Consider the following 20908-nt stretch of genomic DNA (forward strand, 5'->3'; position numbering starts at 1 on the left):
AAGAATGCTTCAATTTTCTGAGCGTCTTTCAAGAAACGGTGCAATCCGTGTTTTGGTATTGTTGGTGTTTTAGTGACATCTAGCGAGAAGTTGGTCAAATTGCATTTCAACATTCTGCAGAGGCGACTTCCTGACAATAATGTCACATCACCACATCATTTCTTTCTTTTAAAACAGTCCAAATACAAACAGGTGCTCGGCATATATCTAGAAAATCATGAAAAAGTTGATTTAAATTCAGTAATTCCATTCAAAAAGGGAAACTTGTATTTTATATCCACAAAGACTGATATTTCAAGTGTTTATTTCTTTTTTTTTTATGTTCTTTTTTTTTATGTTGTGTTATTGTTGGGTGCACCTTCCTCTTCACAAGGTTAAGGTCAGGCGAGTTTGCTGGCCAATCAAGAACAGGGACACCATGGTCCTTAAACCAGGCACTGGTAGCTTTAGGTGGTGCCAAGTCTTGTTGGAAAATGAAATCTGCATCTCCATAGAGTTGGTCAGCAGCAGGAAGCATGAAGCGCTCTAAAACGTCTTGGTAGACGGCTGTGTTGACCCTCAGAAAACACACTGGACCAACACTAGATGACATGGCACCCCAAACCATCACTGACTGTAGAAACTTCACACCGGACTTCAAGCAATGTGGATTATGTGCCTCTCCGCTCTTCCTCCAGACTCTTGGAAAATGTACTTTCATCAGAGAACATAACTTTGGACCGCTCAGCAGCAGTCCAGTCCTTGTACGTCTGTGCGTGGTGGTTATGGAAGCACTGACTCCAGCTGCTGTCCACTCTTTGTGAATCTTGGGTTTTGTTTCACAACCCTCTCCAGGGCGCGGTTATCCCTTTTACTTGTACTCTTTTTTCTACCACATCTTTTCCTTCCCTTCGCCTCTCTATTAACCTCTTAACCCCCACCTTAACCAACTGCAATCTAAAAGCTTCTTGACTGGAGTTCACAGCCTATAGGCCAAAGTAGTGCCTCATTTGAAAGCTAAGACCTACATAACAGATTTTTTTCCTTGCTTTGATGCCGTGTTGTCGTCACTTTTGGCTTGATTTTTTTTCTCCATAGCATTTTTGCCATTTTTTTGTGGCTTTATTGTGGCTTTTTTGTCATTCTTTTGTTCACCATGATAAGAAGCCTCCGAATTGGGCTGTCGGTTAGGATGGAGTTAGGGAAAGGAGTCTGTATGCTAATTATCATGGCATGTAGCCACTCCTCCAGTTTGGGGGTCACCAGTGCTTAATTTGATCCCCCGTTTGGGGGAACGCATTCCCCCAATTCAATTTTTTTTAGGGTAAAGGATCCGGGAAATATTTAGGAGGATCCGGCAAAAAATTTATCTGATATAATGGTGTCTAATGAGAGTGTTCCGGCAAATGTTTTGGCCTGTTCCCCCAATCCATCATATCAGACCAAAAGTGTTCCTGAAAAAACTCATTTACAAATTAAGCACTGGGGGTCACTTTTCCTGATGTAGAAGTCTCTTGGTATTGCTATGTCGACCACAACGACTTTCCTCTGTTCTTTGTCCACCACCTCAATGTCCGGTTGGTTCGCCGTTACCATTCTGTCCGTCCGCATCTGGAAGTCCCACAGGAGTTTGGCTCAGTCATTCCCTACCACCTTTGGAGGTGTTTCCCACTTTGACCTTGGGGTTTCCAGCCCTGCATGAGTCAAACTTTATAATAGTGACAAAATACATATTAAAGTTACCACCGCACTTTCACAAGTCACCGGGGCTTGCAACACATTTTACAATGTTGCGCAAGTTTTGCTTGATCGCAAGGCAATTTTTCCGTTGAGATGCCGCCTGAGCCTCCCAAAATTATGTACACATAGTAGCATTGTCCATAATATAAATAGGGGGTTTCTAGCACAGATTTAAACTTTTGTAAAAAGAAAAAAAAAAAAAAAAAAAAAAAACATCATCTTGGGAGCCACAGGAGTTGCATCTGGATCGTTATTTAGCTATAAAGTTGTTGTAATTCTTTGTCCAGTCAAAAAAGTACATTGTGAGTCTCTGTAAGCCCCCAAGCAGCTTCTAGAGCAGATGCGAGACATTACATGACATCAATGAGGGGGTGGCAAGACCTCTACTAGGGGTGGCATCTGCTTCCTCTAGATCCTCCCCTGCATGTCACTTTTTATCATCGTCTATGTGGCTTCATATCATTATTGTGGTTCATTAAAGTCATTAAGTCATTAAAGTCAGTGACTGTTTTTGTCGTCCAATATGGGTGATGTAGCTTTATGACACATCTGTTGAGATAAATTAACGCCAAAGGGAAATGTGATGGATTATTTGGATTTTTCTTTATTTTCCTCCTTCAATGTCTTCATTTTGACACTATGTTGTTGCACACGCAATACAGTTGGTGGCGGCATGCGCTTTTGTTTGGCCTGCAGTCCGCCAATAACCTTAAAGAGGTAGTAAAGAAGTAAAGAAACAGCAGTCGGTGATGTCACTTCCTGTGTTTTCCGCCCTGGGTAAGGACGGTCGCACTGGGAAAATGCTGCTGAAGCAAAGGTTCACTAACTGCATCGGGATCTAACAGTTGACCCCATGAAAGGTTAAGGATTAAGCTAGGATTAGGACATAGAGGCTATAATTTGATGGTTTCGGATGCAGCCAGCCTCTTTGGCAATTCTCTACTTGCACATGACCCATAATGCTTTGCGCCTTGGGGGGTGGCTACGAGCTGGAGGCCTCTGAGTGTGAGTGAAGCTACAGCCAAACAATGATGTCAACAACGTCTGTCCGGATGCTATTTGTTGATTATAACAGTGCATTTTTTACTTTTATTCCATCAATCCTTGTAACCAAGCTAAACACGCCTGCCCAAGTTAATAGCACTCCCATTGAAACTGTGAGGAGTTTTTTGGGCATTCATATTTGTGAAACTCTCTCCTGGTCTCTTCACATCAGCTGTAATGTCTCGAAAATATGGCTTGTCGAAAGAACCTTTTGATGTAGGGTTGAAAGTGTTTTAACGGAAAGTTTGTCAGTGTGGTTAGGCAGTGCTACGTCACATGACCACACCCCTCTGAAAAGGACAGTTAAAACCACATACACTGTGAGAAAAAGGCTCACAGCAAAGAGTCATCCCGCACATTCCCTCTTCTTTCAAAACTCACAAGTCTGGTTTCAGGTGGCGAGGCTCATGAACATTAGCCTAAAGGAGAGCTGAGGTTTTTATGTTTTGTATTCCTGGAATGCTGGTTTTGTTGTATTTATGTTTTTATATATGGATAGTGTCTTGTTCAGCAGAGTGAACTTTCTTCATCGCTTTGACACGCGCCAAAAAGGCAATGAAAAGGTGACGAAAACGCAATGAAAAAGCAATGACACAAAAGTGACAACAACGCGAGGAAAAAGATCCATTTAGATGAGTTTTGTAGGTCTTAGCTTTCAAATGTGGCGCTACACTGGCCTGTAGGCTCACCGAGGACCTCAAATGCAACTGCAAGTGTTTTTTTTTTCTCTTCAAATTAAACGAAAGCAAAAGTCTGCATGTAGTTCCACATAAAGATGCTTCACCACGCCTAGCTGCACTTTCTGTTTCCAGTGAAAGACCCGAACCTTGACAAAACAGGAAGGAGTTACTGCACCCCCCACCCCCGTTTGTGTCGCAACTCATGGATCTAATCAGTCATATCTTTATAATGTATCCATTCATTTACGATCACAATAAATAGAGAGCTGTCTGGGGAGTTCAAAGTGCACAACAGAGGGAACATTCCGTAAAGCTACCAGCTATTTCAATTGATTAGGAATCACATAATTTTTATTTGGTACAATAACTTCTAAAACAGCAATGATATTTCTCAATCCCAACTGAAAAAAAAGAAAAATTCCCCTGCTGTGATTCCCCATTTTCCTCAGCTTAGTATGTCTGTGCTCACTGTATATATGTGGCATATGTTCCACTTGAATAAATAAATAAATACAATTATTGTATCTATCTCTAAGGTTACTATGGCTATGATTTGTTTTCCACATTCCAAAGTGCTGCACGATAAAATAAAATCATTAAACCAGAATTAGTAACTCATTAAAAAACAATATTAATAGTTACTATTAAAAAAAAAAATTGGAAAAACAATAAAACATTGAACATTTTGACAAAACCACACAAAAAAAATAAAAATAATAATAATGATAATAATAATAATAAAAGACGCAGAGGACCACACCACCCACATGGTGTTAAAAGCCAGAGAATAAAAAAGGGTCCACTGTGGGGGTCCGTTCGTATATGGAGGGGTAGAGAACCCTCTGTCCCCTCACGCGACGGCCTGTACACTTGGATGAGGTCCTTGATGTACTGCGGGGCCAGTCCATTCAAAGCTTTAAAAACTAAAATCTGACCCAGAGTTGCACTGGCTTCCTGTTGATTTCAGAATTGCTGCAAGAACGGGTGAGATGTGCTCATATGTGTTGGTTCCTGTTAAAAGCTGTACCGCAGAATTCTGGACTAACTGTAACTGTAAGCGATAAAGTGCATTCTGAATTATGCCTGCATAAAGTGCATTGGCGGGTTGAGTTAAAAGTGTGCACGACTTGCTCAAAGTAATTTAAAGCTCGTGCATGACGGCACTTCAGACCCGAAGTAACCATTTTTTGAGTGACAGTGCAGGATTTTAGAGGCAGTTGTGGTGAACAGGTCGGGGCTCATACTACACATTAGGACATGGCTGGAACATGTAGGGTTAGGAAAATAAATACTTTTATCATTTTTAAACTCTGTATAGTCCCTTTAAAATCTAAAAACGGTTTAACTTTTGTTGAAAGACGAAGGTGACAACTTTGACAACAGCGATCATTTGCAAATGATTGCAGATTGTTTTCAGTGTGTTCATTGCCCAGTTAAATGGCTCTCTAAGAAAAATAAAAAATCAGTACTGCAGTGGGTAGTCAAAGAATGGATTTGGATGAAAACCTAACCTGTTTGAATCTCAAATTCTGCTGACTTTAGTCACATCAAAATGGAGAAAAGCTTGGGCTGAAAGGCATTGGGCTTTAAAGGGATATTTCATGTTATGGAAAATATACATTTTTTAAATAATGAAAATTGGTTTTAGACAAAGGGCTTCATTTACTAGTGTTGTTGATTTCTGGAGATTTTCTTTTTTTTATTCATGCAGTCCTTATATTTGAAGAGTTTAGTTGTGCTAGGCTAGTGCTAAGGTAGTGCATGTCTATGGTAACTAGTAGCCTGCATTAAAAACCTAAAAAAGTCCTCCAAACGTTGCCATATCTGATTTGTAGGAAGGTCCTTTGTGAATTCCACATGTAGAAATGCAGGTAAACAAACTAATGTAGATCCGGTGACCGAGCAGATCACTCCGCCGCTGCATAGCTCACAACCAGGAAGCTGATGCAGCTCCAACATAAGTTCTTTTAAATGCAAAATGGTTATATTTCAAAAATGATTCAGTCAACACGACATTTACATGGATCGTCTGGTGTTATATGTGATTTGCCTCTGGTGCACTGTGCTTGGGTCAGACTGTTTTTAATGCAGGCTATAGTTACCATAGACATGCGCTATAGTCTAGCACAGTGGTTCTCAACCTGGGGGTCGGGACCACCCAAGGGGGTCGCCAGATCATGTAGATAAAATATGCATATTTTTATTAGCGTATATTATAATATTTTATTGTTGTGTGCCATTTATTGAGTGCCATTATATGTTTGTAATTTGATGAATTTTATTTTAGCCATTTGTTTTTTTCTTTGTTTTTTAAGAATTATGTAAATGTTTCGATTTCTCACGGTGTGACCTATCATTTGAGTACCAATATTTAAAATGGGGGTCGCGGCTCGAAAAGGTTGAGAATCACTGGTCTAGCACTAGCCTAGCACCACTAAACTCTTCAAATATAAGGATTGCATGAATTAAAAAATATACCCAGAAATCAACAACACTCTGGATGACAAGGGAATGAGGCCCTATGTCCAAAATCTTGAAACATCCCATTAAGTCTATTTTAGACATGCCTAATAAAGGCATTTTAATTATTTTTTAGTGCCTTGGCTTTTTTTCTGCATTTTATATAAAGGCTCATGTTTGTTTGTACATTCATGAGGTATTTTTCAATGATGAAAATATCTGTCATAACACAAATGCTTGTATTTCAATTTTGTTCATTGGGTAAAATTCCATGTGGTGTGGCTTTAAATGTGACTTAATACATGAGTTTTTTCAGCCTTTGCTATTTGGAAATAGAGCAACTAGTTTAAGACCCTTGATAGAATGTATCAAAACACAGGGAAAGAGAAAATGAGATCCAAGTCACACAAAATCAGATTCTAGTGAAATTTATGTAAACGCTATTTAAATAAATGTATTTATTTATCCTCTGCCTTCTCGGGATTCTGCGGAGCACCATATCGCCCACACATCAGTCGGATCCCGCGAGCGCTCCTACAGTTTGTTTGTAAGCACTGATAATACTTGAAATAATTGATTTCAATATGGACTTATCTACAAAGTGATTTAATGTCTCATCAGTTATTGACTTTTTTCCGAGACTAATTTAGAAGCCTATTAATCTTTATCACATTGTTGGCCTTGAAAGGTTCTTCATCTCTTGCCTACAATAATATGGACACAAAACCTGTATGATCAAATATGTGGAATTTACTGGATATGTAAATAATGTATATAACAATATTGAAATGCATTTTCCAAAAACAACAAGGAAACTAAAAAGGTTTTTTTTATTTTTCTTTGGCGAGTTCTACAGAGGTCGTCTGTCAGACTAGGAAAATTTTATGCAAAATGTGGCAAGCCAAGGTCAGGAGGATTTTTCCACAACTCTCTGGGTGTAAGGAACAACAGTGTCTCTAATCTGTGTATCGTATTACAGACATTTTCTCACAGAAAGACCGAAGAGTTGGAGATCCTCAGCAAGTATATGCAATAAAACATGTCTAAAAACATACAATGATAAAACACATTGTAAAAGCTCTCTGAAAGTGAAATGCATGAGAAAAATCTTGCAGTTTAGCTGTGAGTGACAAACACAGTGCTGCTCGTTGGTTGGTTTTCCCGGATCTTCAGCTCGCGGTTCATCTGGCACCAAACGCAGGCGTAGCACCAACAAATCTTACAGCAGTCGTCACAGCCAGAGCCCTGGGGAGACAAGAGACAAGCTTTTGGTTAGTCAAATCTGCCAAACAGACGAAGGCTTACTGTTAATTACAACTGTCTCAGATCAAGAAGTAGCAGTAAGTAGTGTGTGTTGCAAATGGCATTAGCCAACAGTAGGTTGGATCAATGATTAACTTCTATCTTTGTTGCAATTTACTGAAGAGGGCAGATCTGAACCGCTCCCTCTACACTTGACATTTACAACTATACTCAAGGTTGACGTGTTTAAATGGCCCTTATAAACATTGATTGCAACTGAATTTTCCATCCACTATTTAAATTCGATAAGATATTGCTAAAATACTTTTAATTTCATAAAAAAGGAATGCAGTCCAAGTTAAAGCAGTGAATGGAACATGTTTTCATCAACAGAGTGATTGGCGTTATGATTCTGATTTCCTGTGTAGTTCACACTGAGTGTTCTGCAGAAACTATCACCATGACCACAGCTACATGTTATTTCTGTTTGTCTTGTACAGTAGAGGGAAATAACCTGCTACACTAAAAGAACTAAACCTGTAATGCAGAACTTTCAGAGGTCAGTGGAAGTGAAATGTCCCTGATCACTGAGTGTTGTTTAAACACAGTCTTTATGTATCGATGCCAGTTCATGTTGACACAGGGATCCACAGCATGAGCTAGTCTATCAACAGGAGAGTAGACTTGACCAGAGCATCTCTAAGTCTTACAGGGATGTTGTAACGTTCTCTGATGTTGCCGCGGAGGATACAGGAGACCACACAGCAGAAGTCCAGCAGAGGCATGGCACAGCACCAGCCATATTTGCTGGCTGTCTGACACTGGAGACAGGGGAAGCACCAGTAGCCACAACAACCTAAGGGCAGGTAAAACACCAGGCCATCATTAGGTAAACAAAGATGCTTTTCTATGTAATATCTGTCTTATATCTGTGTCTTACAGGTCTCCATGTCAGAGCAGCAGTCACACACCCCTGTGCTCCACACTCCAGGACTGTGAGCATGAGTTGTGGTCACTGTCACAAGGTGACCTGGCTGCTGTTGAATGGCCATTTCTGAAAAACAAAAACAAAATATTTACATTGATGTAGATCAGATTCCTCCCTGGTTCAGTGCTTTCATCCCTATTATTTCATCCCGCCTTAACCGAGTGCATTTTCTTCCGTTCGGCTTTACCCAAATCTAAAAGCTTCCTGACTGGAGCGTACAGCCTCACTTGAAAGCTAAAACAAACAAAACTCATCTAAACATCTTCCTTGTTGTGAGTGTTGTTTTTGTGTTGGGTTTTCATCACATCTTTGTTGCTTATTTGAATGTTTTGGTCACATTTTTGTGGCTTGATCAGTTACGTTACACTACACACACACACACAAAACGTGACCAAAAATGTGACAAAAAACAATGAAAACGTGACAAGACGTGAACAAAAAGCGACAAAAACGTGATTAAAAATGCAACTAAAAATGACCAAAACGTGAAAACAAAAACAAGGAAGAAGCTTCGATCAGTTTTTTGATCTTAGCTTTCAAATTAGGTGTTACACTGGCCTATAAGCTGTGAGCTCCAGTCCAGGAGCTTTTAGATTTGGGTAAAACTGGAGAAAATGTGCTTGGTTAAGGTGGGTGTTAAGGGGTTAAAAGAGGAGACTTGTGCAGCCACCATTATCTTATTTTCCTCATCACAGTCTGAAAGCATTCACCACAATTAAATAGAGAATGTCCAACCATACAGTACCTTCTTGTATTATTATCATCACAAGTGACTTTTATTTCTAGAATAGATCAAAGTAGATTTTTAAATGACAAAAATTAAAGTGTCTTTTCTCTAAAAACTGGTTTAAATAACTCAGATGTCAGTCCTGTATACTTAATTGTGTTCATTATATTTTTAGTGCAAAATCAAGAATTGTGTTTTTTTACATCATTATTCTGCACTGTATCCGACATTTTTTTTCCAAATCGAGCGTGCAAAAAAGAAAAAGAAAATAATAAAGCTTGTTTTTTTAATTATTATTATTATTATTATTAAGTTGAATCCTTTTCTACTTCAGCTCAAAAACCCGGAAGGGAAACTTGCTCGTTGAGGAAAACAGTAAAATAAAAGTTTATTACATCTAAGTCTTTAAGTTGTGACAAAAGTCCTGACAGGCTGTGGCTCTGGGGCCAAACACACGTTGCCCCTGGCGCGCGTTACGCACAGCTCAGTGTGGCCGCTCCAATTCACCTTCAATGCAATATATGTCAAAACGCGTCCCAAAGGCAATGCGTTTACTCAGAGCAGGGTCATCAACGCGCCTAAAACCTGGCCAGTGTGTCTGGTGTCTAGAGCATTAAAAGTGGCGCTGCGCGTGGTTCCAGACGGGCAGCCACAGATGCATAAAGCGTGTCAAAGCATTGGCTGGTGGCTGTTTGCGCATAACAGAAGGCCACTGCAACATAAACATTGTGCTCCTCGTGAATGTCCATGTTTTACAAATTGTAGATTCTCTCTTTGCTGGAGAAGGGGAGAGGGGATCGTTTTGGCTGTCCAGTCTGTGGCATCATCATCACTATGGGCACAACCTCGGCCTACAGTAAGTTCAGCAATCTGCGAACAGCCTATATGTCGCTGGGTCATGAGGCAGATATGGCTTCAGCAGGCTAGACAGCGCAGTTAGGCTTTAATGAACAACAGGTAACCTATACAGAACGAACACTGCTGGCTTTGGATAGCAATAGGTCGGCGCGGGCACTTGTAACTTGGCCATCTTTACGCATCTGTTTATGCCGGTCTAGTATTGTCCTCGCACCGCGGAGTCTGAGTGCGCATTGATGGTACACGAGCCGCGCTATGTTCACAGAACGCACTGAGCACATTTTATCAGATGATCTCCTGGAATAACCGTGCGTAAACGGCACGTCACATGGCCCGAGCGCACGAAGTGAGCAACGCGAAAGCCAGACGCGGATCACCGGTCAACAGCGTTTGGAATTTATCTTTTAGCCAAGAGACTCTGTTCTACTAAAGTTAAATTAGCTGTTCTCCTAATCAAAGCAGTTTCATTTCCGGGTACTGAGATTGACGCAGAAAACGAGTCAACGTAATCAATTAATTCAATTAATTTGTTGTATGTTCTCTGTTGACAGTGTCTATTTTCAAGTAAATGTCTTATACAGACAAAATAAAAAACAAAATAGTCTTTTTTTCATATTCTAACAGTACATGATACGCATTTTTTGAATATACATAGGCTATTGCTTTTAAAATCGAAAATACAATGAACGCAAAAGTACACGGACACTATATGACGTGACAGTTTTAAGTTTGTCTCATCATTTATTTTATGTCTCAAACAAAAAACAACCAGTTGACTGAAATAAGTGGTGTGAACCCTTTTTAGGCTACGTCTTATTACGTCTTATTACGCATTATCATAAGGAGACGGCAAAATAGCAAAAATCTTAAAGATGTATTCATCCTAATTAGTTCCTAATTTAAAAAGAAAATGTTTTCCAAAAAATATTTGTGAACCCACTTGACTGATCAAAAATAGTGTAAATATTTAAAAGTTTATGATTTAGTTGTAAGTTTGGCCTAAACGACATTAAATAGAGCAGTCTTACCCTCTTTCGTTGTCTGCTTCTGATTGTAGAAGTGAATTACCACGACCACGTTTTGTAGGAACTTGGAGGTTCGTAAAAACCATAAAGTCACAGGTGCAGCCCTCTCTGTCGAATGATCTCCTCGGTGCACGAGCACGACACATGACTCATATCCTGATCAGAATATCATCATTTTGCATAAGGAAAACAGGGAAATAGGTCTTTATGACCCCAGAAACTCCTGCCTGTCATTTTTATTCTCAGCTTTTCAATGCAATGTGCAAGTCCAAAAATGCCATTACAAATTATGTGAGAAAATTAGCAAGACCTTTCTAAAAATACATTTGGTAATCACAGCGCAACCTGCCATCGCCAAGGAAAGACAATCAATGATACAGCTGCGCCCTCGTGTGGCGATTGGCTACAATACAGTAATAGACGTATGGGGGCGCTACTCTACAGGCTGGTTTATTTATTTATTTATTTATTTATTTATTTATTTATTTATTTATTTATTTATTTATTTATTTATTTATTTATTTATTTATTTATTTATTTATTTATACATTTATACATTTATACATTTATACATTTAAAATTAAAATCACAATTCCCTGATCAACTCTGGACAAAGCTATAGGCGAGCGAGACTCTCACAGGCAGTGGTGGAAAGTGACAGTAAAAAGTACCAATTATTGATACTTTTACTTTAGTACATTTTATGATTAATACTTTTTACTTTCACTTCATATTTTATGGCCAGTCGTCCTTCCTGTCTCCGAGAAAAAATAAAGCACGTGACCTCGTACCGCGTATTTCCCATGTCTTGACCTCTTAACCCCCACCTGAACCGAGCACATTTTCTCCTGTGTGGCCTTTGCCCAAGTCTAAAAACAGCAGTACCTAAATCTAAAAAGTGGGGCGACAAAAACGAGCTGGAAAAGTAGTATTAACACAATAAATAAGCGACAACAAATCCTTGGTCTTGTATCTGCACTGTTGCAAGAATATTGAGTACTTCAGCTGTGTTTTGCATGCACTGTGAAGTTTATGAAATGGTATACATTTTATTTTTCTGAAAATATTTCTAAATAAGGAAGTTTCTTAAAAAGGAATGTACTTTTCACGGTGAATAACATGTAAACTGGAGTGGTTTTCATATCAGAGCTGTGGTAAAGGCCTCACATCTGCATCTCTGCACCTCTGTGGTCACTCACATGAAAGGCTTTCAGTTTGCATATTCTCTGCATCTGTTTGACGAGTCACTTCATTCCAGCCAAGCATTTCACTTTGAAAATGCATTGAAACCAAGCTGAAAAAATGGCGTTGATCTGTTCCTCCTCCACCACTATCAAGTATTAACTGGAGCAGTAATCTTGAGGAATAAGATTTGATCAGATGTATCAATTCCTCCCTTACTACCCCATGTAAATCAAACAGCAATAAAAGTTGACCACAAATTTGAGCCACACATTAAAAATAGGACGTAAAATATGTGATATGAATGAAAAGTACTTGGCCGACTGATAATGGCGGTGTGTGTTTTTAGAAGCCCAGTGGGTGAGGGGACACCACTCCTCCGTTGTCCACCATGGCAGCAGACACGGCCTTCAGGTTCTTGAACACCTGCCGGGACTCAGTGGAGCACAGGTTCAGGATCAAAGAATGGATACGGATGAGAACCTAACCTGTTTAAATCTCAAACTCTGCTGCCCTTGGTCAACACCATGGAGACGAGGTGGAGACGTGCCCAGTCATGGTAATGTTATGTCTTTCTGTTTGTACATTTTCGATTATTAAAATGACCTCATCATCAAACAAATGCTTGTATTTCAATTTTGTTTAGACTCTCTTGATCTCTCCGGCAAACAGACTGCCATGAGCAACTGGGTTCTTCAGGGCTTTTTGCAGAGCCTTGAACTCGTTCCCTGCATTCTGCAATAAAAGATGAGAAAGTGTTAATGATATTTTCACTTTAGTTCACTTCTGAGTCAGCCAATCCGCTGGGGAAATACCAATTCACACCATTGAGCTGAGTTCATAAAGATTAAGGGTCTCGAGCTCATGTGGACCGGGGGCCAAATATGCAAACCCAGTGTTGGTCGGGGGCCGCAACAGACTAAGCCTTTTTTATTAAATCAATTATGATTTAGCAACTTTTTATTGTTTGTTATCCATCCATTTCCATCCATTTTCTTCCGCTTTATCCGGGGCCGGGTCGCGGGGGCAGCAGTCTCAGCAGAGATGCCCAAACTTCCCGATCCACACACACCTTGTTTGTTATAATGTACCTTAAAAACGCTTTTAAATCTGAAATTGCAGATTCAGACAATTAGTGTTTTTGTTATTAATCTCACTTTGGTTCTGGTAAATTGATTCAGGGCGTCGATGAGTGATCTTTCAGGAGTCAGGTCCAGTTTCTGTCTGCCCTCTATATGTCGATTTAGATCCTATCTGTGCTAGTTATTTAAATAATATGCAGCAGTATTTGAGTTCATTGCATTTACTGTTTATTTGGTGCTACCTGCATTGAGTGTTAATGCATAGCCGCTTAAAGGTGCAGCAGAACAGATATTAAAGGAACAGGCCACCGTTTTTCCACACTGAGATATGTTCTTACCGGAGCTTAGACGAGTTGATGCGTAACTGTCTGTTCTTTACGCGTGTCCTCAGTCACGCAAAAAGACTGAAGCTGTTGTTAGCATTTAGCCTCTCCTCATGGACCCAAACGGGGGTGAAGTTCGAAGCGACCGAGCTCTTCCACGTTTTTAAATACATTTAAATACGGTTACGTGAGTAGTTGCACGATCCAAGTATAGTTACACAAAATTAAACATGTCGATTTTGTAAGCGGATAAAAGTGGTAGTATATTGTGAGGCGTAATAATACATTAAGAGCACTCAATACCTCCTAAGGTATTATTATGCCTCACCTTTCTGTCCTGTTGTGAATGATGACAATAGGCATAGTGTAGTATTTATTTATTTGTTTATTAATTAGTTATAACCAATATGCCACTAGTACATACTTTACACAATAAGTATATGCAACAAGATTTGTATCAAAATAAACAATTATAAAGCACATCGATCTGAACAAAGTGAAATGCAAGGCAAGGCAGCTTTATTTATACTGCGCATTTCACACACAAGGCAACTCAATGTGCCAAAGAGCTGTGAGTGGTGCCACACACGAGAAGGGCGGTCCTTAAAATTGAAATCTAGAAAATTTAAGCACAATCCTTGGATTTCATTGCAATCGTAGAGAAAACTCTCCTTGTAATGTTTTCCCCTCAATTGGATAACAAACTGTATGGGTAAACGATAATGGCAAACCTCAAGGTCAATGAGGCAGGAGTAAATGAGAGTTTTCCTGACTATCCCAACAAAATTTAGGTGATGGAGCTTTACAAAACAAAAAACAAATAAACATTCAAGCATAATTAAGGACCACCCTAATACACAGTGCCGCTTGTTGCTTGGTTTTCCCGGATCTTGAGCTCACGGTGCATTTGGCACCAAACACAGGTGTAGCACAAACCTAACTTAATGCAGTCGTCAAAGCGAGAGCCCTGCGGAGACAAAAGACAAGCTTTTGGTTAGTCAAGTCTGGCAAACACAACGCTACAGACAAAGACTTAAGTAACTTGATTGCTTAAAATAAGGTTAATGACAATAGTAGTATTAGTAGAGTTCAGTTGAGTCCAGTTGTTTTGTTTTCTCCTCGTGTGTTTGAGTCATAGTTTATTGGTAAAACTGTAGGTTGGGTCAATGATTAACTTCTGTCTTTGTTGCATTTTACTGAAGAAATAAGATCTGAACCGCTCCCTCTACACATTTACAACTAGATTCAAGGTTGACTTGTGGTCAAATGGCCCTTATAAACATTGATTGCAACTAGATTTTTCATCCACTACTTAAATAAGACAAGATATTCCCAAAGTACTTTTCAATGTGCCTTTCATTTAAAAAGAAGTTGGCAATACAGTCCAGGTTAAGGCAGTGAATGGAACATGTTTTCAGCCACAGGGTGATTGAAAACATGTATCATCAGACTGAGTGCTTTGCAGGCACCACCACCATGACCACAGCTACAAGCGATTTGTCTTGTACAATAGAGGGAAATAACCTGCTACGCTAAAACAACTAAAGCTGTAATGCAGAACTTTCAGAGGTCAGTGGAAGTGAAATGTCCCTGATCACTGAGTGTTGTTTAAACACAGTCTTTATGTATCGATGCCAGTTCATGTTGACACAGGGATCGACAGCATGAGCTCGTCTCTCAACAGGAGAGTAGACTTGACCAGAGCATCTCTAAGTCTTACAGGGATGTTGTAGCGTTGTCTGATGTTGCCGCGGAGGATACAGGAGACCACACAGCAGAAGTCCAGCAGAGGCATGGCACAGCACCAGCCATATTTGCTGGCCGTCTGACACTGGAGACAGGGGAAGCACCAGTAGCTGCAACAACCTAAAGGCAGGTAAAACACCAGGCCATCATTAGGTAAACAAAGATGCTTTTCTATGTAATATCTGTCTTATATCTGTGTCTTACAGGTCCCCATGTCGGTGAAGCAGTCACACACCCCTGTGCTCCACACTCCAGGACCGTGAGCAAGAGTTGTGGTCACTGTCACATGACCTGGCTGCTGTTGAACGGCCATTTCTGGGAAAACAAAGAGCAGAATACATTTATATATGTCGATCAGATTCCTCCGTGGTTCTACTCCATGGATCCATAATCTTGTTTTCTTCCTCATAGTCTGAAAGCAAGCTGCACAATTAAATGGTGAATGTTTAACCATGCAGTACTTTGTTGTATCATGATCACAAGTGGGTTTTATTTTTCTTGAACTTCTTTACACAAAATAATCCACATGACCTACAACATTTTTCAAATTATTAGCAAATGTGAATTAGCTAGAACGAGCTCAAATGTAGCTCACAAAAACAAGGTAACATTTTAATAGATTTCCATCCAAGTGGTGACCTTTTTAAAGAATATGTGTGAACCCGCTGGACAGATCAAAAAGGATTAGTCTAAAAGTTTATAATTCGGTTGTAATTGAGGCCTGTACGACATTAAATAGAGCATTCTTACCTTTTCTCTTTGTCTGCCCGTCTCTGATTGTGGAAATGTATCACGACCACGGTTTATGGTGGGCTAATAACCATAAAATCCACAGTTACAGCCCTCTGTGTCGAATAAGTCACCTCAGTGCGAGTGTGACGCCCATTGTTCTGTCTAGACAACCAGTGTTCAGTGTGGATACAAATGAATAAGCCAGGTTCTACTTTAAGAGATTACATTTGATCACAAAGTATAAAAGGTTCAAAGGGAAATGTTGAAATGGGGGACGTATCCGAAAGGGCTGGTTGTCGCTTTGCCGTCACTCAAAGCTTGAACACAGGCGTGAACAGAGCCGGTGCTGGCCCTTCTGGGGCCCTAAGCAAAAATCCACACGGGGCCCTACAGTGCGCGTCCCATGGCTATTCGACGAAGAGCAAATCCATTTACGGTCAAAAACAGTTCCACTGTGCAGTAGTGCAGGGCAGAAGTGGAACATACAGACCTCAATTGAGGCCCTGCCCCCGGGTGTGAGAACCACTAACCACTAAACCACTGTTAGACTGGTATTTAGGACGACTACTAGTCTATTTCCCCCACTTTCCCCCACAATGTACCATACCAAAACGAAAAACAGCATTAGGACAATCAGCATTTTCTTTTAAAACTATCTCTGAATGGAACAAACTTCCAACTGCACTAAAATTATGCAAAAACTTAAAACGATATTGCCTGGGTGTGAAACAACATTTTCTGGGAAATCAAACATGTCAGCATTAAAGAAAACAACAACAGCAACAACTAAATTTGACATCTGACAAGGGTAGGGGTGGGTATAGACTATAGAGGAACACGTTTTCCTTTTAATAAAATGTACTTTTTTTAAAATTTGTATATAAATGTAAATACTGTCTGTAAATATTGTGAACTGTATTTTTTATGCTTTTTGTAGTGTTTTGTATTTGTCTGTCTCGGGGACTGCAGATGGAAATTAGCTCCAAGAGCTAAAGTCTGGTACAAAGCATCTTTTCATGCTGATTAATGCTCCTGTACATGTCCCTGTCAAATAAATAAAAAATAAAATAAACTTTTTAAAATGGTAAATAGCAAATTGTGTCATTCTCTCACCTCTGGTCCCTGACCCACAATTTGGCAACCGCTGATTTAAAACTAACTGAAACCTGCACCTGACGGTTATTTCTGTCTGACCACTGAGAATTAGTCTGTGAGTCGTCCAACTCGTTATAGACTCTGCACATTCAGAGAACCAGAGTTACTGTAAGTTACTGTGATCATGAGAACCCTGTGGATTCAACTCCACTTTTACACAAAAAGGCCACGGAGAACTGCTTTTTACTCCCGTCTACTCGCCAAACTACTGTCCTGATACCCTATACTCACCAGACACAACAAGAAGAGAGTTTAAATGAGAGTGTGGCCATTGCAGCCCAGAGACCACGCAGAGAAAACATGAGAGCAGCGCTCGGGACACGGGTGACGTGCAGTCGCGGAGGAGCAGGTCGTCGAAGCGAGCGCCGGGAGACAGACGGCCTAGCGGGGACACGAGCGGACGAGCACTCGCGCTTTGAAAGTGACGGGGGAAGGCGGTCGGTCTCTCCTGCTCATTCACTTCAGCAGACTGCTCCATTTTGGTGTTATATGTGGCAAAAGTAGGCGGAGAGTGAGTGCGCGCTGGAAGAGCCTGTCCCCCTAACAACGTGTTGATTAATCAGTGAAAAAACACCGTTGTTTGACTGAGATGCGGGGCCCTTGCGGCTGCGGGGGCCCTACGCACCTTGCGTAGTTTGCGTACAGGAAGAACCGGCTCTGGGCGTGAAACATGCCTCTAATTAATTTTCTCGAACAATTCCGATGTGCAGGAGGGATTGTGAGAGCTAGAAATGAGTTAAAAATGTCACAGTTTGAAAGGGAAAAATCATGTGCTGCAGTTAAGTGGAGAGCGTTTCCCAGAGCAGATACCTGTGACGCCACACCCACAGGACACGCCCACAACACGCGCATAAAGAGGAGGTGGGGATGCAGCTCTATCAGGGTTCACACAACACATGACTCATATCCAGAATATCGTCATTTTGCAAAAGAAGGAACAGGGAAATAAACCCTCTCCCCTTTTCATGACCCGTCCTTTTCGAAACTCCTGCTTGCCATTTGTTATTATTAAATTGTCAATTAAATGTGCAAGTCCAAAAATGCGATTACAAAATGTGTGAGAAAATCAGCAAGACCTTTCTAAAAAAATACATTTGGTTTACTGTGCAAACTGCCAACGCCGAGGAAAGGGAAATGAATGATACACCTGCGCCCTCGTGTGGCGATTGGCTACAATACAGTAATATGCCGTATGGGGGCGCTACTCTACAGTCTGGTTTATTAAGGCGATGTCTTAATAAACCGTTATTATTAAAAAATGTGTGTTTGTTTTTTTTAATCAATAGGCTTGCTTGGGCAATATCTATGAGTCTCGCCCAACTTTTTTTTTTTTTTTTTTTTGGTGTAGGCCTAATTTGAAATGCATGACCGTATAATGATGTTATAGCCTAATACATTTAAAATGAAGTACACAGTCCCCTTATCTACTCTCTGGCCATGGCTCGGCCTTACCGGGCGAGCGAGACTTAATGATCTGATTAAATAGCTTTAGGATCAAGAAGACGAGTGCGCCCAATGTGCCTTGTTTATTTAACTGTCGTTTGTCACATGACGTGTCAAGTGAAAGGAAGCGGCTCGCTCAGAGTTGGCTCAGTCTGATGAAAGCTTACGAGGAGGAAGATGAACCCAAGAGGCGGCCTAACCCCACAAATCTGCTGTGGATATCATGTTTATGCTCGAGAAATCCTCTCCAACCCCACTTGAGATGTTCAACAACAGCAGTGGTGATGCGGAGGCCAGAGACTACACGTGTGTGCGTTTCTACGTGTCAGCGGTGTCTTTTTCAGTGCTGCTTTTCTTCAACATCATCATCAACTCGACCATCGTCCGCGTGGAGAAACTTAGGAGTCACACCCGCTTTGTGCTGGTCTTTCACCTGCTTGTGTCAGCGCTGCTCTACTTGGGGACAAGTTGTATCTTCTACTTACAGCTGCACATGGGCGGCCAGTCCACACGCGCCGCGTGCGGGGTGATGGTGACTGTTCTCATCAGTAGCGGGTCCAACATCCTGCTGACGCTCACGGCCATGGCACTCGACCGCTACTGTGCCGTGTGCCATCCCATGCGCTACACAGCGCGCGCCTCTTCCCGGTGGCCGTGGGTTTTGGGCGCATGCACGTGGATTATAGCTCTGATCTTTCCTCTCAGCCTGTTGTTGGGACCATCCTCGCACACCGTGAGCTCAGGCCGACTGTGCGACCAAGAACAGCTGCGTAAAGGCCAGCAGTACAAAATGATCTTCCTTTCCGCGTGCACAGTACTTATCCTCTACAGCTATGTGCGCATCCTGGTGGAGACCCGGCGTCTGGGGGTGCTAAACAAGCGCAACAGGACCGGCTGCAGAACGATAGCCCTCCATGGCACGCAGCTGGCTGTGTACATCCTCCCTAACTTTGTGAGCTTGATCCTCACGATACTTCACAGAAAGACGCTTATTGGACCAGGCACCAAAGAACTGTCAGCAGTGATAATCTTCACCTTCTTTAATCTGGCGCAGTGTGTTGCTCCAGTCATTTATGGTTTGCGCAAAGAGGAACTGAAGGAGGAACTCAGTCACAGGTTTCCCTGTTGCACAGGACACCTGAAGAGAGCTCTGGGATGGACTGTGCAGGCCAACTGGACCCCAAGTCACCAAAGAGCAAGGTATGTCTAAAACACCTAACGTACAAAAATGTTTCACATATCGGTCAATATAGATTCTTACAATATGTTGTATTTATTATTCCTCTTCACAGAGAGCGGACTCTAACAGTACAGACCATTCTCTCTCTGGAGACTCAGGAGAGCCCTCACTTGAAGGAACAGGACCAAAGTGATCCAATGCTACAGGAACCCCTGACGTGATGCTGAAGACGTGGAGCTGGGACAGTAGGACAGTGTTAAGACACTAAGGAGACAATGGGACATTTCAGACTCTTGTTTAAATTCTGGCTGGTCCAGAAACAAAGCTGTGTTTTAATAGTAAATGACTCTATGCATACTGTGAAGTTGTGAAATGCTAAACATTTTATTTTTATTAAATTATTTCTTAATAAGGAACTTTCTCAATAAGGAATGTACTTTTCATGGTGGCTGATTAAAATATAAACCGGGGATGTTCTCATATCAGACCAAATGCCTCAGATCTGAATCTCCGCACCTCTGTGGTAACTCACATAAAGGGCTTTCAGTCTGCTCTTGTACAGCAGCACATTCTCTGCATCTGTTGGACGAGTCACTTAGTCATTCCAGCCGAGCATTTGAGTTTGGAAATGCAGTCGCAGAAGTGAAACCAAATGTGCACATTTCTCTAAAAAACAGCAGATCTAGGAAGTGGACGGCTTCAATACTTTTCAGAGCAATAGTGTTTAATAGCATGTTTAAAATGTTACAAAAAGAAGTCATTTGAATTGTACTTATTAACAGCTACATTTACAAGTCATGTTTGTATTCAGCGGCAAGGCAACGATGCATCTTTATTTCAGACGTCAAATATAAATAAAACAAACACAGTACTCTGGACCAATGTTCTGTGGACTTTCCAACATAGAATAAAACCACTAAAGCTTCATTATTGTGTTCATTCCTTATTTACAATACGTTGGCGGTACGTGAATCTACAACTACCATCAGGGCAGCAGGAGAGCAGTGTGTCACTACAGAAAAGTTCATATAGTCTGAGGGATTTATAACAGTACTTGAGTTTTGAAAGGCTTTCAGTCCTGGTTTTGTGACACTGACAAGGCGTTTCGTAGATACATCCAACACTGAAACTACGCTGAAATAATGGCATTGATATGTTCCTCATCCACTGCCCTGAATCAAGTCTTAATTGGAGCAGTAATCTTGAGAACTAAGATTAGACAAGATTTATCAATTCATCCCTTAATAACCTATGTAAATCAAACACCACTAAAAGTTGACAGCAAATTTGAGTCACACATTAAAAATAGGATGTTTTTAGAA

At 40.9% G+C, this 20908-nt stretch overlaps 3 protein-coding genes across 3 annotated transcripts; 1 reads left to right on the forward strand and 2 right to left on the reverse strand.

The window, feature by feature from the left end:
• Positions 1-6894: 6894 nt before the first annotated feature.
• LOC306981187 (cornifelin homolog B-like) lies at positions 6895-10908 on the reverse strand. The gene is made up of 4 exons (XM_079580744.1): positions 10747-10908; positions 8086-8199; positions 7856-8001; positions 6895-7148 (listed from the first exon to the last, which is right to left on the reverse strand). The coding sequence occupies exons 2-4, from the start codon at positions 8195-8197 to the stop codon at positions 7020-7022; spliced, it is 387 nt and encodes a 128-aa protein (XP_079436870.1). The 5' UTR covers positions 8198-8199; positions 10747-10908; the 3' UTR covers positions 6895-7019.
• A 1362-nt stretch (positions 10909-12270) lies between these two features.
• Positions 12271-15389, reverse strand: LOC306980988 (placenta-specific gene 8 protein-like; the record flags this gene model as incomplete). Its single annotated transcript, XM_079580534.1, has 6 exons — positions 12271-12351; positions 12574-12660; positions 13017-13035; positions 14188-14297; positions 15051-15196; positions 15281-15389. 6 exons carry the CDS (start codon positions 15387-15389, stop codon positions 12271-12273), a joined length of 552 nt encoding a protein of 183 aa, XP_079436660.1.
• A 3179-nt stretch (positions 15390-18568) lies between these two features.
• LOC306981186 (olfactory receptor 10H2) lies at positions 18569-20859 on the forward strand. The gene is made up of 2 exons (XM_079580743.1): positions 18569-19606; positions 19699-20859. Exons 1-2 carry the CDS (start codon positions 18630-18632, stop codon positions 19805-19807), a joined length of 1086 nt encoding a protein of 361 aa, XP_079436869.1. The 5' UTR covers positions 18569-18629; the 3' UTR covers positions 19808-20859.
• The last annotated feature ends 49 nt before the right edge of the window (positions 20860-20908 follow it).

Source organism: Gobius niger (genome assembly GCF_951799975.1).
Source record: "Gobius niger genome assembly, chromosome: 21".
NCBI classification, from domain to species: Eukaryota; Metazoa; Chordata; class Actinopteri; order Gobiiformes; family Gobiidae; genus Gobius; species Gobius niger.